The following is a 20,516-nucleotide window of genomic DNA, read 5'->3' as shown; positions in this document are numbered from 1 at the left end:
CCCCAAATCAGTCACCTTGGTTCAGTGATTACCTGCGTGACCTCAAGCATAAGGCTAGAGGTCTAGAATGGAAATGGCGTAGTTCAAAATTAGAAGTATTCCACCTTGCATGGTGTGATGCTATCTTAGACTATAAGCATGCATTACCGACTACAAAGCGGACCTATTACTCTGATTTGATCAACAAAAACAAGCATAAATCAAAGTTCTTGCTCGACACGGTGGCAACACTGATTCATGGACAACCACCTGTAGTTCGCTCTCCTTTAACAGCACAAGATTTCCTGGGTTACTTTGAGAAGAAAATAGAAGACATTAGGTTAAACATATCACAGCATGCCTTAACCACCTCTTCAAGATTGGACTACTACAATGTTCTATTTTCTGGTTTATCACAGTCCAGCATTAGGGCTCTCCAATTGCTTCAAAATGCTGCAGCCAGACTTTTGACACGAAGCAGAAAGTTCGACCACATTACAACCATTTTCGCATCACTTCACTGACTTCCTGCCCCAGTGAGATCAGATTTTAAGGTTCTGCTACTGGTCTATAAAATTGTTCATGGACTGGCACCTCCCTACCTAGCTGACCTAATTAAACCTTAGGTACCGGCCCAGGCTTTGCGTTCTCAGGGTGCAGGACTACTTTGTGTCCCCTAGGGTGAATAAGTCTGCGGGTCATAGAGCTTTCTCTTATCATGCCCCTGTTCTGTGGAATGATCTCCCTGCGTCAATAAAACAGTCAGATTCTGTAGAGACTTTCAAGTCCAGACTAAAAGTGCACTTATTTTCCCTTTTGTATGGCTAGCATACTGGCATAGTATAGTTCTACGCTTTTTACTCTTAATGCATTTTATTAGGAAACGGAGCAGGCCGCAGCCTCAACTCTACCTAAATTCTGGGTCTTTTAGTGAAGTTTAGGGCTAGTGGCCGGCGATCACCTTGGTATTTCCTGTTTTTCTTGTTGTTTAATGCTGGCAAATTATATTGTATTTCTTGTCTTTCTGATGCCTGATTATGTTTTTTCTCTGTTTAAGGTGCAGTTCCATCCAGAGATGGGTGTGGTATTTGTGCTGGAGACCCTCCTGTCCTGTGCACCAACAGCATTTTCTGTACAGTGGTCCCTCGCTATAACGCGGTTCACCTTTCGCGGCCTCGCAGTTTCACAGATTTTTTTTGTGTGCAATTTTGCATGCTCTTTTTTTTTTTTTTTTTAACAGCGCATTGTGTTCTGCGTCCTTATTAGACGGGCCGGTCTCACTGCCCGTCCACCCACCGCCCACGGACATTGCTCTCACTGCCTCCGATGCGCTTACTGAGTCTGCGGGCTCGGTAAACGCAGAAGCGGGCCACTCACACCGCCCTCCTATCTGCTGTGCGGAGCTGCGCCAAATCTGGCAACAGGTCCAGAGACTACGCTCGCTGATTTGATGCGGATGTTGACCGCAGCCGCAAAGCTCCGTGACCACCGAGAGAGGACTTGGATTCTTTGCAGGTCCTGCATCCATACCTCCGGAGGCAGTGAGCGAAGGGAGAGTTCTGCGTGTGTCTGTTTATAATCTTCTCGCCCAGAAGAAAAAAGAGTGTTTACACAGGAGAGAAAAGTGAGAAATGTTAATGCCTGTTTGAGAAAAGTGTATAAAGTGTGTAGTGAGGGGTTTTACAGCCTTAAAACATCTATAATAACTGCAAAAAATAGCGCTGACTACTTCGCGAATTTCGCTTATCGCGGGTTATTTTTAGAATGTAACTCCCGTGATAAATGAGGGACCACTGTATATTCGTTTTGTGAATTGTTCTGTAATTTATGTCTGTAGCATGGCCCAAGCAGAGGGTCACCCCTTTGAGTCTGGTCTGCTTGAGGTTTCTTCCTCAGAGGGAGTTTTTCCTTACCACTGCTGTTCTGAGGGTTAGTAAAGTTAGACCTTACTTGTGTGAAGCGCCTTCAATCAATCAATCAATCAATTTTATTTATATAGCGCCAAATCACAACAAACAGTTGCCCCAAGGCGCTTTATATTGTAAGGCAAGGCCATACAATAATTACGTAAAAACCTCAACGGTCAAAACGACCCCCCTGTGAGCAAGCACTTGGCGACAGTGGGAAGGAAAAACTCCCTTTTAACAGGAAGAAACCTCCAGCAGAACCAGGCTCAGGGAGGGGCAGTCTTCTGCTGGGACTGGTTGGGGCTGAGGGAGAGAACCAGGAAAAAGACATGCTGTGGAGGGGAGCAGAGATCAATCACTAATGATTAAATGCAGAGTGGTGCATACAGAGCAAAAAGAGAAAGAAACACTCAGTGCATCATGGGAACCCCCCAGCAGTCTAAGTCTATAGCAGCATAACTAAGGGATGGTTCAGGGTCACCTGATCCAGCCCTAACTATAAGCTTTAGCAAATCTTAAAAGTAGAGAGGGTGTCTGTCTCCCTGATCCGAATTGGGAGCTGGTTCCACAGGAGAGGAGCCTGAAAGCTGAAGGCTCTGCCTCCCATTCTACTCTTACAAACCCTAGGAACTACAAGTAAGCCTGCAGTCTGAGAGCGAAGCGCTCTATTGGGGTGATATGGTACTATGAGGTCCCTAAGATAAGATGGGACCTGATTATTCAAAACCTTATAAGTAAGAAGAAGAGTTTTAAATTCTATTCTAGAATTAACAGGAAGCCAATGAAGAGAGGCCAATATGGGTAAGATATGCTCTCTCCTTCTAGTCCCCGTTAGTACTCTAGCTGCAGAATTTTGAATTAACTGAAGGCTTTTCAGGGAACTTTTAGGACAACCTGATAATAATGAATTACAATAGTCCAGCCTACAGGAAATAAATGCATGAATTAGTTTTTCAGCATCACTCTGAGACAAGACCTTTCTAATTTTAGAGATATTGCGTAAATGCAAAAAAGCAGTCCTACATATTTGTTTAATATGCGCGTTGAATGACATATCCTGATCAAAAATGACTCCAAGATTTCTCACAGTATTACTAGAGGTCAGGGTAATGCCATCCAGAGTAAGGATCTGGTTAGACACCATGTTTCTAAGATTTGTGGGGCCAAGTACAATAACTTCAGTTTTATCTGAGTTTAAAAGCAGGAAATTAGAGGTCATCCATGTCTTTATGTCTGTAAGACAATCCTGCAGTTTAGCTAATTGGTGTGTGTCCTCTGGCTTCATGGATAGATAAAGCTGGGTATCATCTGCGTAACAATGAAAATTTAAGCAATGCCGTCTAATAATACTGCCTAAGGGAAGCATGTATAAAGTGAATAAAATTGGTCCTAGCACAGAACCTTGTGGAACTCAATAATTAACCTTAGTCTGTGAAGAAGACTCCCCATTTACATGAACAAATTGTAATCTATTAGATAAATATGATTCAAACCACCACAGCGCAGTGCCTTTAATACCTATGGCATGTTCTAATCTCTGTAATAAAATTTTATGGTCAACAGTATCAAAAGCAGCACTGAGGTCTAACAGAACAAGCACAGAGATGAGTCCACTGTCTGAGGCCATAAGAACATCATTTGTAACCTTCACTAATGCTGTTTCTGTACTATGATGAATTCTAAAACCTGACTGAAACTCTTCAAATAGACCATTCCTCTGCAGATGATCAGTTAGCTGTTTTACAACTACCCTTTCAAGAATTTTTGAGAGAAAAGGAAGGTTGGAGATTGGCCTATAATTAGCTAAGATAGCTGGGTCAAGTGATGGCTTTTTAAGTAATGGTTTAATTACTGCCACCTTAAAAGCCTGTGGTACATAGCCAACTAATAAAGATAGATTGATCATATTTAAGATCAAAGCATTAAATAATGGTAGGGCTTCCTTGAGCAGCCTGGTAGGAATGGGGTTTAATAGACATGTTGATGGTTTGGATGAAGTAACTAATGAAAATAACTCAGACAGAACAATCTGAGAGAAAGAGTCTAACCAAATACTGGCATCACTGAAAGCAGCCAAAGATAACGATACGTCTTTGGGATGGTTATGAGTAATTTTTTCTCTAATAGTTAAAATTTTATTAGCAAAGAAAGTCATGAAGTCATTACTAGTTAAAGTTAAAGGAATACTCGGCTCAATAGAGCTCTGACTCTGTCAGCCTGGCTACAGTGCTGAAAAGAAACCTGGGGTTGTTCTTATTTTCTTCAATTAGTGATGAGTAGTAAGATGTCCTAGCTTTACGGAGGGCTTTTTTATAGAGCAACAGACTCTTTTTCCAGGCTAAGTGAAGATCTTCTAAATTAGTGAGACGCCATTTCCTCTCCAACTTACGGGTTATCTGCTTTAAGCTGCGAGTTTGTGAGTTATACCACAGAGTCAGGCACTTCTGATTTAAAGCTCTCTTTTTCAGAGGAGCTACAGCATCCAAAGTTGTCTTCAATGAGGATGTAAACTATTGACGAGATACTCTATCTCACTTACAGAGTTTAGGTAGCTACTCTGCACTGTGTTGGTATATGGCATTAGAGAACATAAAGAAGGAATCATATCCTTAAACCTAGTTACAGCGCTTTCTGAAAGACTTCTAGTGTAATGAAACTTATTCCCCACTGCTGGGTAGTCCACCAGAGTAAATGTTATTAAGAAATGATCAGACAGAAGGGAGTTTTCAGGGAATACTGTTAAGTCTTCAATTTCCATACCATAAGTCAGAACAAGATCTAAGATATGATTAAAGTGGTGGGTGGACTCATTTACATTTTGAGCAAAGCCAATTGAGTCTAATAATAGATTAAATGCAGTGTTGAGGCTGTCATTCTCAGCATCTGTGTGGATGTTAAAATCGCCCACTATAATTATCTTATCTGAGCTAAGCACTAAGTCAGACAAAAGGTCTGAAAATTCACAGAGAAACTCACAGTAACGACCAGGTGGACGATAGATAATAACAAATAAAACTGTTTTTTGGGACTTCCAATTTGGATGGACAAGACTAAGAGTCAAGCTTTCAAATGAATTAAAGCTCTGTCTGGGTTTTTGATTAATTAATAAGCTGGAATGGAAGATTGCTGCTAATCCTCCGCCTCGGCCCGTGCTACGAGCATTCTGGCAGTTAGTGTGACTCGGGGGTGTTGACTCATTTAAGCTAACATATTCATCCTGCTGTAACCAGGTTTCTGTAAGGCAGAATAAATCAATATGTTGATCAATTATTATATCATTTACTAACAGGGACTTAGAAGAGAGAGACCTAATGTTTAATAGACCACATTTAACTGTTTTAGTCTGTGGTGCAGTTGAAGGTGCTATATTATTTTTTCTTTTTGAATTTTTATGCTTAAATAGATTTTTGCTGGTTATTGGTGGTCTGGGAGCAGGCACCATCTCTACGGGGATGGGGTAATGAGGGGATGGCAGGGGGAGAGAAGCTACAGAGAGGTGTGTAAGACTACAACTCTGCTTCCTGGTCCCAACCCTGGATAGTCACGGTTTGGAGGATTTAAGAAAATTGCGCCTCGAGGCAACTCTGTTGTGATTTGGCGCTATATAAATTAAAATAAACTCATATTTCAAAAAAGGGTGTTACGGGCTAATGGCCCCTCAGTGCTGGCAACAAGGGGTCATATTCAGATGTGATGGGCCCTTCATAGACATTAATGGGTCTATGTGAAGCAGAATAAAATCAAATAAATAATTCAAGACTTATGTTTTTAATCACTGTTATATTTAATGTCACCTGTTATGTACAGGTCATAAATAATGTTTAAAAGGTTAGAAACACATTAATATTGGATGGACACAGCATTTTGTCCTGGCTTCAAAATGTACATCCAGTAGCGTTCATGTAGTGAGACAGAGAGCTGCTGTTTTCTACCATTTGAGAGAATGTAAATGTACCTTTTTCATTAAACATTTTTAATGGGATTACGTCTCGTCACGCGCCTCTGAATACATTACTGTGCGTTCAGCTCATGAAGGATGTTTTTAACATCCTTTGAACATCATACCAAATTGCACAAATTACAGCAACTCATAAAACCTCAATCTATACAGATTTAAAATCATTGTAGGCAGCGTCACTATTCTGCCAACATCCCATCAGTCAGTTCTTAGTAGTTCATATAAAACTTCAATTTTTGTGATAAACCTGGTCACACAGTCTCTGACTGAATATGGGAACACTGGTTCACAAATGTGGATCCGTGCGCTTCTTTTAAAAATAAGTGGGCCAGTGATGTTGGCTTTGTTGAAATAATCACTGGAAAGTAGTGACTATAGCTGGATAAGACCGACTACAACTTATACATTTTTGGCTACTTAAATTAATAGTTGATATATAACAGCTTTATGGAAAGGCCAACTTTTATTACATTTTACATTCTATACTCAAACATAAAAGATATTCATTCACACTTGAGTATTTTTATCCTTTTATTTAGAACCTTTGAGCAAAGGTTTAATTAAGCATGTAAAAAAATACTCCAACTTTCACAGCATTCTGCAGTTACTGCATTTTAACAGTGGATTTTCTAACTCTAAATTTCAGTTTTCAATATAAGCAAACAGAAAACCAAAGAGTAAATAAAAAGAAACTACTATTTAAAACTGAAGCCTCCCCACCCTCCCTGAAGGCTTCAAACCCACACCTCCAACACAATGAAACCAGACAGAGCAAACACGGAGGAGGTGGAAGCCGCGTTTCGTCTGTGAAATAAACAGCAGTTGCGAACACAGCCACCTCTGGAGGACTTATGGTTTTAATCACAGCTTCACCAGACTTTTGACGGTGGCCTGGAGCTCCGCTCGGGGCTTCACTCACAGAGAGACCAGGGGCTGTTCAGGTGGAGAAAATGTGTGCTGGACCGAGCAGAACAGCACACCGAGTGACCCAAAGAGGTTATATATGAGTACTAAAGGCTGCACTCGCACTGACCAGTGTCCTGGCAAGGAGGTACGGTCGCCATTTTAATTCCAGGCAAATCAGGAGGCAGCACGCACAGAAGTTCAATTAGTCTCGTCAAGAAGCACGTGGAATATGCCGGAAAGCTGCGCATGTTGGCAAAGCCACAAACGGAGGAAGGAGGGAGACAATATTTCCTTCCATAAGTAATGCCGGGTTCACACGACAATTAGGCTGATATTGGCCCAAATCTTCCCCTTCAGACAATCTTATGGACGCCCCGACAATCGTGATGATGCTAAAGATAATCTTATCAGATATTCCTGCCATGTGTGGTGTGTTAAGAGCGCTCTGATCTGCTCGGAAGGACATCAGGGGCGCTCCGATCGCAAATCTGGGATATTTAACAGGTTGGATTGTCTTGGCCCGATATCGCAGCGTGTGTTGTGTCCTTTGACCACAAATGAGCCTGCTGAATGTGACATGCAGCCAATCAGAAAGCGAGGTGACGGAGTGGAAAATAAAATCAAAACAGCTGTTCTGACTTACCAGTGGTCAAGCTGTCTTCACTCTTTTAAAGAATGCCTTTTCCTTTTGTATTGTTTTTTCCTCTGTTGTAAATAGTCCACAAAGTATCTCCGTTTGTTTACTCTGAAGTCACATTTAATCTCGAGAGATTTTGCGAGATTTCCTGTCTGACCTGGGAACGTTTGTGTGTGAAATCTGTTGGTGTGTGGTGTGTTGACTTGACCGTGTGGTTGAACACCACACACTGTACCACCAAACCTGTCGGATCTACGATTTTTTTTTTTATCTCCACATGTGTGATCTCAGGTTTTGGAAACCTACAGATAATTTTAAAATCCTGCTGTGTGAACCAGGCTTTACACACACCACTCACACACAGAGATGTGCACACACACCACTGACTTCATGAAAGAAACTCAGTCAATAAAGGATTCTTGGGTGAAAATATATGTAAATGTTTGGTAATGGTTTTAGGAGCCGCGCTGTGCTGAAAACAGCAGCAGCTCAGTTCAGCAGCGCAGCTTAACAGCGCAGATCCGTGCAACTTTCAACACTAATATTTGGGAATGTTGTGGGTGTCAGAGTAAGTTTAATACTTTCCTGACATGATTTAATGTTGATTTACTGGCTTGATATCCAGGTCAGAATGGCATTTTAACACGTATTTTGTTTGTATTCTGAGTGTGTTCAGTTGTGAATCCTCACTGAAAATTCATTAACATCTGGGCACTGCACCAATATTTTGCCCGGTTGGGAGGCGTCATGCCACTGTCCATGAAGGGATGTTGGCATTTAGTGGGCAGCACTGGGAGTGTGGACTCTTATATTACTACTTTGGAGTGGCCACACACAAGCAAAAAGTGGTGCGCTCTGGCCACATGCAAACTTCAAGTTGTTTGAAAATGCACACATCAGCCTTCAAATGAAGGCAGAACTGGTGACTGAGTCTCAACACTGAGCGCTGCAAAATTAAATACGCTTTCTGCCAAATCTGATTTAGAAATGGCAGATACCTGTAACTGTAATAATGTTGAATATCAGTGCAGATAAGCGGCCACGCCGATAACCGGTTGATCCCGAGTGCCTTGATGTTTGGCCCTGGACTTAAAGTGACTGAAGGCTCATACTTTCCAAGCCAAGTAGCTCAGTAGGACAAGGAGTTAAATTACTAACATGTAGAGCTTAATGCTACCTGTCTATGTTCTTGGACAGGACACTTAACCTGCATTGTCCCAGTCTACCCAGGTACAGCCTTGGCTGCAAAAGTAACCTGACTGGCATGCTGTCCAGGAGCAGTTTCAAGCTCTCATTAGCTTCATGCTAAAGAACCATGTGTCCCCTTGTCTACACTGTGAGATCCAACGCTGCTGGTTCAGCTTTAATGATTGTTAATAAAACTGGAGCTCACAGGCTTGAAACAGTATTAAAGCCGTTATGTTTGAGTCTAAAACTATTTGATTTCTGTTCTCAGAATGTGGACTGTCCCATTGTCCACCCTGTGACAACTAACAACACAGTTTATGGACGAGTGAACACAACTGCTGTGGCTTTGTTTAGTATCCAGTATGATGTTATACTGCTGGTTTCCAGGTTTGACTACATCATGTACATAACCTCTATACAAAGGTACTGAGAGTGCTGTACAGAATGAAGTTTCTGAAGCATTCTGACCCGTACTCTGTTCAATGCCTGCATGAACTAGGTGTTGGGTAAAGTAGTGGAGTCCATTAACTTGTGTGCCTTTGTAGGCAAGGAAAGGTCCACAGTCCCTGACTTTGTAGACACAGTGATCTTTGTGGAAGCAGTGGATGTACTGAATAAAACACTTGAGAAGCTCAGTGAGAAATCAGAGTGACATACAGAGCATCCAGAAAGTATTCAGAGCACTTTAGTTTTTCCACAATTTGTTATGTTACAGCCTTATTTTAAAATGGATGAAATTCATTTTTTCCCCTCAAAACTCTGTGACTGTCCCTCAGTGGTCCAGCCAGAGCCCAGACCTGAATCCAACTGAACATCTCTGGAGAGATCTGAAAATGGCTGTGCACCGACGTTCCCCATCCAATCTGATGGAGCTTGAGAGGTGCTGCAAAGAAGAATGGACCAAACTGCCCAAAGATAGGTGCACCAAGGTTGTGGCATCATATTCAAGAAGACCCAAGGCTGTAATTGCTGCCAAAGGTGCATCAACAAAGTATTAAGAAAAGCCTGTGAATATTTATGAACATGTCATTTCTTAGTTTTTATTTTTAATAGATTTGCAAAAAATAATAATAAAAACAACAACCTTTTTCATGTTGTCATTATGGGGTGTTGTGGGCAGAATTTTAAAGGAAAAATTAATTTACTCCATGTTGGAAAAAGTCTGTAACATAACAAATGTGGAAAAGGTGAAGTGCTGTGAATGCATTCCGGATGCTCTGTACAAGCATTATACTCAAATAATAAATACTGCAATATAATACCAATATCATGCAAACAATTTAAACTCTGCTAAGAATTTTAGTCTATATCGCCCAGCTCTAAATCCTGTTCACACTCCTCTTGGACAATAATTACAACTGCCTATGCCCAAGTACCTACTTACCTTACTCAAACACATACACTTGTGGGAGTACAGGCAAACCAGGTATCGCGTGTCTCTCCCCCCACCCCTACCCCCCCTCAACCAGACTCGCATTCTCTCCACCCTCTGATATTCACCCATTCCCCCTCCTTCCTCATCCCTCCACCTTCCCGTAGCCCTATCTAGATTGGGAGCTAGGGAGGTGTGAAGTTGTGCAGGTGCTGTGCATGCCTGGGGCCTTCCACATGCCCCCGCCACCACCTGAGCCGTTAGCCGGTGGTGGAGGGGGCAGCCGTGAAGAGTAGTACACAGCAAATGGACGAGAAGAGGGGGAGGAGAAGGAGGAAGACGACGTTGACAGCAAGGAGGATGAAGAGGAGGCAGAAATGGATGACTGTGCTCTGTGATGGTGCACAGAGGAATGAGACAGGCGAATGGCGTGGATGGATTCTGACTGAGAGCATGGCGAGGCTTCAGAGTGTGTGGGTGCTGATGAGGAAGAAGCACTCTGTAGGGGAGGCGGAGGGGGCAAGGACAGTGTGGGAGAAGAGCTGTGCAAGACTGACTGAGTGCGGCTGTTGGACTGAGGAAGGGGGAGAGATGAGGACATGGAGACGAGGCGTGCGGAGGCAGGTTGGGGAGTGGTGTGCTGAGGAGTTGTGGCGGAGGAAGTGGAGGAGAGACTGAGCAGTAAGCTGAGACCTCCAGAGGTGGGCAGTGAGGCCCCAAACTGATGAGAGGACACTGAGGGCACCACGTGGTGAAATATCCCTGCAAATCAAACAGCAGAAATGTAGCGGGGGGGGGGGGGGGGGGGGGGGCAGTGAAGAGAGCAGACAGAAGTGGCAAAGACAGCAAGAAGGAAGGGGACAAAGAGAGAAGCAAGGACTGAGCCAAGCAGGACAAGCACACTGAAAGCAAACAGAGTCACTCCACTGCAACCAGAACCAGACCAGAACCATGTCACCGCAGGCAATCCGTTAAAAGACTCAATAGTGTTTTGTTTTGATGAGTTTTTGCTAGTGAGTGAAATGACTCTGACATAAACCTCCAACAGAGAACACCCACAGAAACTTACAAACAATTCACCGCTATTTTGGTCATCAAAAGTTAATTTACAATTAGATCAAATAATTTCATGTTTGTGGATTTTTGCATTTGCTGTATTTTTGTTAAGCATCATTACGTTCAGTACGTCGGTGAAAATATGTAACATTTTCCAAGGGTGTTTTCAATTGTAGCACTAAAGCAGCCAGTCCCAAGTCAAAGCAAGCAACAAACTGTCAGCGACATCGGCAGACAGGCAACAGCACTATACCTCCGCTTACTTGATCCAAGAGGAGATCCATTTCCACTCCGATCAGCATTAGTTGACCTCATGCTAACTGTTCAAAAATCCTAAGCTACAACTTCAAATGAAGAAGAAATGTTGAGTTTGTTGATCCTGAGCCTTACCTCCAGCTGCCCCCCCTGCCAATCCGGCATTAGAGAAGCTTCCCAGTGCAGAGTGTCCATTGACGAGTCGTGAGGACCCACTCACTGTGGTTCCACCTGTCTGGGCACCAAACAAGGACTGTAAGACCGAGGTCCCTCCAAGCGGGAACTGAGACCCCAGGTACTGTCCTACTGTGGACCCGACTGCTGACGACACTGCTGCAGGACTGCTTCCACTTTGTTACTCAGAATGCCTCCTCCGCTGCTGGCAGCAGCAGAAATGAAGAGGTTCTGGCTGGCTAAGCTGCTACCAGTCTTCAGCTTTTGGAAGGCCTGGCGTTGGTCTAAACCACTACCTCCCTGGGCCATCCCACCACTGCTGCCTCCAACTCGAGGCCCTGCGTCCTGACTGAGGAAAGGGTTGGGGGAGATGTAGCTGGAGGATTCTCCATCATTCCCTTTCCTCACTTGCTGATGCTGTTTGTGGTCAGAATCCGAGTCTGTTCCCCGGCTGGAGCCTCCCATGCCAAAGGGAGAGCCCACTTGTCTCATGTCAGAGTGTGGTTGCTTTGGGTCAGAAATGGGTGAAAAGGTGGATTTCCATTTGCCAGTAGATGACATGGAGGAAGATGACGAGGCCTCACTGCCTGTACTGTTACCACTGGTGCTGCCAGATTTTCTGCCTAGTGAAAGAAGAGAAGAACAATAATTTGTATTACAATCTAGAAATGCATGATACAATTTTCAAATTCATTCACCAAAAGTTCTCTTACCTCTTTCACTTTCCCCTATTCTGTTGGGTCCATCTCTGCTCTCCAAGGAAATTGTAGCAATTTTTCTTTCAATTCTAAAGCAAACCAACAAACATTTAAACAAAGTGAGACTAACAAGGTGCTTTAGCCACATAAAATATGCAAAACATAAATGTTCTTATTCTATTACTTGCTCAGAACATATAATTGTGATAAAAGTCAGAGTTAAGATCAACTGAACAAGCATGCTGAACTGTCCCACCATGATTTAGCAAAAAGAGGAAGAGGAAGCGCCTTTATTTTTACTGTACATACATACAACCCCTGGCAATAATTATGGAATCACCGGCCTCGGAGGATGTTCATTCAGTTGTTTAATTTTATAGAAAAAAAGCAGATCACAGACATGACACAAAACTAAAGTCACTTCAAATGGCAACTTTCTGGCTTTAAGAAACACTAAGAAATCAAGAAAAAAATTGTGGCAGTCAGTAACGGTTACTTTTTTTTAGATCAAGCAGAGGGAAAAAAATATGGACTCACTCAATTCTGAGGAATAAATTATGGAATCACCCTGTAAATTTTCATCCCCAAAACTAACACCTGCATCAAATCAGATCTGCTCATTAGTCTGCATCTAAAAAGGAGTGATCACACCTTGGAGAGCTGTTGCACCAAGTGGACTGACATGAATCATGGCTCCAACACGAGAGATGTCAATTGAAACAAAGGAGAGGATTATCAAACTCTTAAAAGAGGGTAAATCATCACGCAATGTTGCAAAAGATGTTGGTTGTTCACAGTCAGCTGTGTCTAAACTCTGGACCAAATACAAACAACATGGGAAGGTTGTTAAAGGCAAACATACTGGTAGACCAAGGAAGACATCAAAGCGTCAAGACAGAAAACTTAAAGCAATATGTCTCAAAAATCGAAAACGCACAACAAAACAAATGAGGAACGAATGGGAGGAAACTGGAGTCAACGTCTGTGACCGAACTGTAAGAAACTGCCTAAAGGAAATGGGATTTACATACAGAAAAGCTAAACGAAAGCCATCATTAACACCTAAACAGAAAAAACAAGGTTACAATGGGCTAAGGAAAAGCAATCGCGGACTGTGGATGACTGGATGAAAGTCATATTCAGTGATGAATCTCGAAACTGCATGGGCAAGATGATGATGCTGGAACTTTTGTTTGGTGGTGTTCCAATGAGATTTATAAAGATGACTGCCTGAAGAGAACATGTAAATTTCCACAGTCATTGATGATATGGGGCTGCATGTCAGGTAAAGGCACTGGGGAGATGGCTGTCATTACATCATCAATAAATGCACAAGTTTACGTTGATATTTTGGACACTTTTCTTATCCCATCAATTGAAAGGATGTTTGAGGATGATGAAATCATTTTTCAAGATGATAATGCATCTTGCCATAGAGCAAAAACTGTGAAAACATTCCTTGCAAAAAGACACATAGGGTCAATGTCATGGCCTGCAAATAGTCCGGATCTTAATCCAATTGAAAATCTTTGGTGGAAGTTGAAGAAATGGTCCATGACAAGGCTCCAACCTGCAAAGATGATCTGGCAACAGCAATCAGAGAAAGTTGGAGCCAGATTGATGAAGAGTACTGTTTGTCACTCATTAAGTCCATGCCTCAGAGACTGCAAGCTGTTATAAAAGCCAGAGGTGGTGCAACAAAATACTAGTGATGTGTTGGAGCGTTCTTTTGTTTTTCATGATTCCATCATTTTTTCCTCAGAATTGAGTGATTCCAAATTTTTTTCCCTCTGCTTGGTCTAAAACAGTAACCATTACTGACTACCACAATTTTTTTTTTTCCTGATTTCTTATAGTGTTACTTAAAGCCAGAAAGTTGCAATTTGAAATGACTTTAGTTTTGTGTCATGCCTGTGATCTACTTTTTTTCTACAAAATTAAACAACTGAATGAACATCCTCCGAGGCCGGTGATTCCATAATTTTTGCCAGGGGTTGTATATGAAATTTGTCCTCTGCATTTAAACCGCCCCAATTACAGTTACACACAATCCAACCACTAGGAGCAGTGGGCAGCCACAGGCCGGCGCCCGGGGACCAACTGGCTAAGCAATGCATCACTACCACACAATGTTTCCATTTCATTTCTCTTTACTCATGCCTGATTATGTCTGTAGGTTGTATTCCTGTTTGTGTTATTATCACTGTTGTTCATTTATGAGCTCCCACCCGCTGCAGAGTGGGAGCTCCATCTGTGGGTGGGTCACGTAACTACACAAGACCAAATCAATACAGACCAGAGACATGTGATACAAATCCATCTCACAACTACAGTTTGGTAGCCTCTGAAACATGCTCCTAATACAGCAGTTCTACCATCTATATATAGTGGATTGTTTCAGAATGAAGATTTCTGTGACACTTTAGTTCTCAGACAGTAATGACAGCACTCGAAATGGAAACTGAACCAACGGAACAAATAATGGAACCAAATGTGAACAACACACCTTATAGAGTGATTTTTCTAAACCGGGTAACGGGCACTGTGGCCTCTTACTTTCAGCGTGTGCCAGCTTTTCCATAAATGCTAAAGCAGCTAAGTAAAATAACACCTCAATAAACTGTGGTTCTAAATGCTCTTCACAAAGTATTTAACTGAAAAGCAGAGCTAGCGGAACTCCGCTCCTCTTTCCATGACAAAAACTCCTGTAACAGTGGAATGTGCCGTTCATTTCTAAACTAGACGCTGTCTTGATCCGGTATGTTGTCTGACTAGCACAGGAATTGTGAAAAAACGTGGACATCAGCACTTTTTCGGCACTTTGAGACAGACGTGCGGAGGAGTTCCACGCGTCGCGGTGGAGCCGCATGGCGCAAAGCAACGCCATGATGAAGCCTCACAGGACATGTTGGGGCATGTCCAGCAAATGCTCAATTTCTCAGATAATCACACGACTGAAAAGCAACCGACAGCCGTCTGAAATCCACCTGAAAGCCGTCCTGTGAGACCAACACGGAGGTGGTTTTCAGTCGTGTGATTATCCGAGAAATTGAGCATGAGCTGGACATGCCCCAACATGTCCTATGAGGCTTCATCATGGCGTTGCTTTGCGCCATGATAATCACATGACTGAAAAGCAACCAACAGCCGTCTGAAATCCACCTGAAAGCCGTCCTGTGAGACCAACACGGAGGTGGTTTTGTGCCGCGTAATGAACGGCTCCGTGGCGCGTCCCTCCGCTTTTCTTTCCATGAAAAAAACTCCTGTAACAGTGGAATGTGCCGAAAAAGTGCTGATGTCCATGCCTTCTGCCTTTTTGTGAAAGTCAGACGACGTCCCGGATCAACAAAGCCTTCACGTTGGAAATGATCTGGTTGTTCCAGCGGGGTTGGAGCCTGTCGATCGGCGCTCGGAGCGCGGCGCGCTCTCAGCAGTTGTGGGCAGTCTTTAAACCGTCTGAATCACTCCTTAATCTGTGTAATCCCCATAAAATCGTCCCTGAAAGCCATATTAATTTTCCGAACAGTGTCCACCTGGAGGTCTCTCACAGTTTCAAGAAAAAATTGATGCAGCAAAGGATGCAGCAAAGCTCCAAATCGTTCAGACATTTATTCGCAATAAAAAAACGATGAGAGGGTGGACCACTGCTCACACAAAGCCTGCTCAAAAGGCGAATGACGCAACCGACAGGCGTGAAAAAACTCACGCATGCGCACGAAGGTTCAAGCTTGGCTGATGCAATCACATGCGATTCAAATCCATATGGTTTTTGAAAAAAATAAAAAGGTCCGATACTTTTTGGACAGACCTCGTACTTTCTACCACCAATAAAAGACATATTCATGTCTTTCATGATACTAATGAAGTACAGTGGTCCCTCGTTTATCGCAGGAGTTATGTTCTAAGAATAACCCGCAATAGGCGAAATCCGTGAAGTAGTCAGCGTTATTTTTTTAGAATTATTATAGATGTTTTAAGGCTATAAACCCCCTCACTACACACTTTATACACTTTCTCAAACAGGCATTAACATTTTTGCACTTTTCTCTCCTGTGTAAACTCTCTCTTTTTTCTTCTGGGCAAGAAAATTAGAAACAGACACACGCAGAACACAATGCGCGTGCTCTCCCTTCGCTCACTGCCTCCAGGGGTACGGATGCGGGACCCAGAAAGAATCCAAGTCACGGCCACGGAGCTCTGCGGCAGTGGTTACCGAAACTCTGCGGCGCTGTGGATTTCTTCGCAAGAAATCTATCCCTGCGGGCTGCCGGAGCGCCTCAGCATCAAAACAGCGAGCGTAGTCTCTGGACCTGTTGCCAGAGTTGGCGCAGCTCCGCACAGCAGCGAGGGGGGCGGTGTGAGTGGCCCGCTGCGGCGTTTATCGAGCCCGCAGACTCAGTAAGTGCATCGGAGGCAGAGCAATCGCGGTGATGCCGACTGGTGCCGCGACCGGCCCACCTGATAAGGACGCAGAACACAATGCGTTGTTTACATCTGCTTCTGTGGTGTCCGGTGGGTTGCGCGCACCGCATACAAGTAGCTGCTGTACTCAAAAGACCAAGATTCCTTGCGGATAGGACATGCACAGAACACAAAATAATGTTCCTTTCTATGGGGATATTCCAATGCACGTTTATATGACCTGATATGCGGGTTAGAAAAGGAGTAACCCAGAGGTCTTATTCGGGTTTTAAAAACCAGAATATGAGCATATTCGGGTTTTTGCGGGTGTTTACATGGCCGTGCGCAACCGGGTTATTGCTAATATTCTGGTTATGAAAGGGTTATTGGCTGCATGTAAATGTAGTCAATGATTCTGACTGACCTACTCTTTTGATTGGTGGATGCAACAAATGTCAGCCATTTTTCTTTTGGTATGGGGATGCAATTTGGGTGCACCTTCTAGTTTTATACTGTGCATCTGGAAAGTATTCACAGCGCTTCACTTTTCCCATATTTTATTTTACAGCCTTGTTCCAAAATGGATAAAATTCATGTTTTCCCAGGAAATTCTACACACAACACCCCATAATGACAATGTGGGAAAAGGGTTGTTTTTTTAAATATAGATTGATGAAAATTTACTAAAAAATAAAAACTAATAAATCTCACGTGCATAAGTATTCACAGTCTTTGCCATGAAGCTCAAAATTGAGCTCAGTTGCCTCCTGTTTCCACTGATCATCCTTGAGATGTTTCTACAACTTAAATGGAGTCCACCAGGGGTAAATTCAGTTGATTGGACATGATTTGGAAAGACACACACCTGTCTACATATAAGGTCCCACAGTTGACAGTCAGAGCACAAACCAAGCATGAAGTCAAAGGAATTGTCTGTAGACCTCCGAGACATGATCATCTTGAGGCACAAAACTGGGGAAGGGAACAGAAACATTTCTGCTGCTTTGAAGGTCCCAATGAGCACAGTGACCTCTATCATCTGTAAATGGAAGAAGTTCAGATCCACCAGGACTGTTCCCAGAGCTGGCCGCCCATCTAAAATGAGCGATCGGAGAGATGGACCTCAGTCAGGGAGGTGACCAAGAACCCGATGGTCACTCTGTCAGAGCTCCAGCATTCCTCTGTGGAGAGAAGAGAACCTTCCAGAAGGACAACCATCTCTGCAGCAATCCACCAATCAGGCCTGTATGGTAGAGTGGCCAGACGGAAGCCACTCCTTAGAAAAAGCACATGGCAGCCCACCTGGAGTTTGACAAAAGGCACCTGAAGGACTCTCAGACCAGGAGAAACAAAATTCTCTGGCCTGATGAGACAAAGATTGAACTCTTTGGCATCATGTTTGGAGAAAACCAGGCACCATCCCGACAGTGAAGCATGGTGGTGGCAGCATCATGCTGTGGGGATGTTTTTCAGCAGCAGGAACTGGGAGACTAGTCAGGATTGAGGGAAAGATGAATGCAGCAATGTACACAGAGATCCTGGATGAAAACCTGCTCCAGAGCACTCTTGACCTCAGACTGGGGCAATGGTTCATCTTTCAGCAGGACAATGACCCTAAGCACACAGCCAAGATATCAAAGGAGTGGCTTCAGGACAACTCTGTGAATGTCCTTGGGAGGCCCAGCCAGAGCCCAGACCTGAATCCAACTGAACATCTCTGGAGAGATCTGAAAATGGCTGTGCATCGACGCTCCCCATCCAACCTGATGGAGCTTGAGAGGTGCTGTAAAGGAGGAATTGCCAAACTGCCCAAAGATAGGTGCACCAAGCTTGTGGCATCATATTCAAGAAGACCTGAGGCTGTAATTGCTGCCAAAGGTGCATGAATTAAGTACTGAGCAAAGGCTGTGAATACTTATGTACGCATGATTTCTTAGTTTTTTATTTTAAATAAATTAGCAAAACAGAGTAGAATTTTGGGGGGGGGGGGATTAATTTACTCCATTTTTGAATAAGACTGTTAAGTAACAAAATGTGGAAAAAGTGAACCGCTGTGAATACTTTCCGGATGCTCTGTATGTAGTGAGTGCAGCAATGATTTTAATTGGAGGACTGTGACAGTATGTACAAAGGGGCGTGACCTCAAACGTTAAGCTCTGGTGAACTTTATCCAGGCAGTGCGCCAACCTTTGTGTGCAGAAGAATGCAGCATGCAGAGCACAAGAAGATATTCCACAATAATGAGACGACAACTTTAGTCCTTATATTGTCATTTTCATGATCATACTACCTTGAGCTAGAGCTGTCTGCAGGGTAACCCGAGTCCTCGTCATCAGAACTAGGAGCTGACGAGAAACGGCCTGTGCCATTGAGCTCAAGGGGGCGCTCTCTCTTTAATATGGGAGGCTGGTCCAAGTCAAGACCATTGGGGCTGCGACTTGACTGCTCAGGAGAGGATATGGCAGAGATCTCCAAAGGCTGGTTGATGTTGTTCACCTACCAGGACAGAAATCAGCAAGCTGACATCACATGCAACAACAATGAAACTGATGTTTTGTAACTGGAAAGGAACCGGTGTTCATCCTTAGAGAAATACAGCTATAAATTCTACACAGTGTGCAATTATTTGGCAAGTTTCATTCATTCATTTTCTATACCTGCTTATTCCATACAGGTTTTTACACAGCACCCCCCCCCCCCCCCCCCCCCAAATTCTTAGAAGCCATAGGAAGTTAGATAAATAGAAGATTGTTAACACAAATCATCACATTTCCAAGTGGCTGAATACATCTTGGAGTTCATTCACATGACTAATTAACAAATATGAACACAGTGGCTTAGTGGGTAGCATTATTGCCCATCAGTCAGAAGGTCTTGGGATTGCTCTGAATGGTCCCTTCTGTTTGGTGTCTGCATGGGTTCCCTCCGGGGGCTCCAGCTTCCCTCCACTTACAGACATGCAGGTTAGGGGAATTGGAAACTTTAAACAGACTGTAGGTAGAATGTGAACAGTTTGTCTGTGTGGCCCTGCAATAGACTAGCAGTTTGTCCAGGGTGAACCCCGACTCAAGCCCTAGGACTGCTGGGATAGGCTCCAACTGGGGAGAGCGTATCATCATCATAATCGCCCGTGAACTCGCTTGATCAATGCGATCCACATCCTCGCTTTACCATTGTTTACATGCGCTGTGAGACGACGGAACTCTGGTGGCACCGCGGTGCATTCTGGGAAGCGCAGGGGACCACAAGGGGGATTGTGGGAAATGCTGAAGTACTGAATGGTCAAAAATAAATGCAAACAAAGCAATTTTGTTCATTCAAAATATGTTTTTCAAAATGTCCAAAGTTATTTGGCAACAAAAACAAAACAAAATGCTTTCATAAAGGTATGAAAAAGGGGTGGGGGAACATACTGGACACCATTATTGGCACCCTTTCATGAATTTACAGTAAATCATCACTTTTTACAGCCAGGTTTTTTTTTTTGGCAAATCAGAGGACAGATACATGAACATTTCTAATTCACTGAGTATGCCTTGGACGTCATTTCCATTAATTTTCAAGAAATACCAACAGTGTGGTACTGTATGGTAAATCTGTCAGGAGGAGGCAGCTCTCAAAAACTGAGTAATTGTGCAAGAAGGAGAAAAGTGAGGAAAGCCACCAAGACACCCATGACAACTCTGCAGAAATAATTAGCATCTGTGGCTGTGATTGAAGAAACAGCGCACAGTGCAACTTTTAACTGTTGCATACAGATTCATTGTGGAGTGGCACAGAGAAGGATTTTCTTAAGCCTTGTATTAGCTGTTATGCTGTGAGAGTTTCAAGCTCCGTGCCTTGTATTAGCTTTTACGCTGTGAGAGTTTCACGCTCCGTGCCTCGTGTTGAGTCTGTGGCTGTGAGCCGTAAACGCCCACATGCAGGGACCCCTTCTGCTAAGAAGTTTACTCATGACCATGCTTTGGCTGAAAAGGTTGAAACG

The 20,516-nt window shown here is 43.4% G+C and overlaps 1 protein-coding gene across 1 annotated transcript in view; it reads right to left on the bottom strand.

Annotated features, from left to right (window-relative positions):
- dot1l (DOT1-like histone H3K79 methyltransferase) overlaps window positions 1-20,516 on the bottom strand; it is an 89,902-nt gene that overhangs the window by 7,706 nt on the left and 61,680 nt on the right. Inside the window, 4 exon segments of the mRNA XM_034180222.1 lie at window positions 11,394-11,604; window positions 11,607-12,055; window positions 12,146-12,219; window positions 18,822-19,027. Coding sequence (XP_034036113.1) covers window positions 11,394-11,604; window positions 11,607-12,055; window positions 12,146-12,219; window positions 18,822-19,027 — 940 coding nt within the window.

The sequence above is a fragment of the Thalassophryne amazonica genome, chromosome 10 (assembly GCF_902500255.1).
Source record: "Thalassophryne amazonica chromosome 10, fThaAma1.1, whole genome shotgun sequence".
In the NCBI taxonomy this organism is placed as follows: Eukaryota; Metazoa; Chordata; class Actinopteri; order Batrachoidiformes; family Batrachoididae; genus Thalassophryne; species Thalassophryne amazonica.
This window is presented reverse-complemented; position numbering and strand designations above follow the sequence as displayed.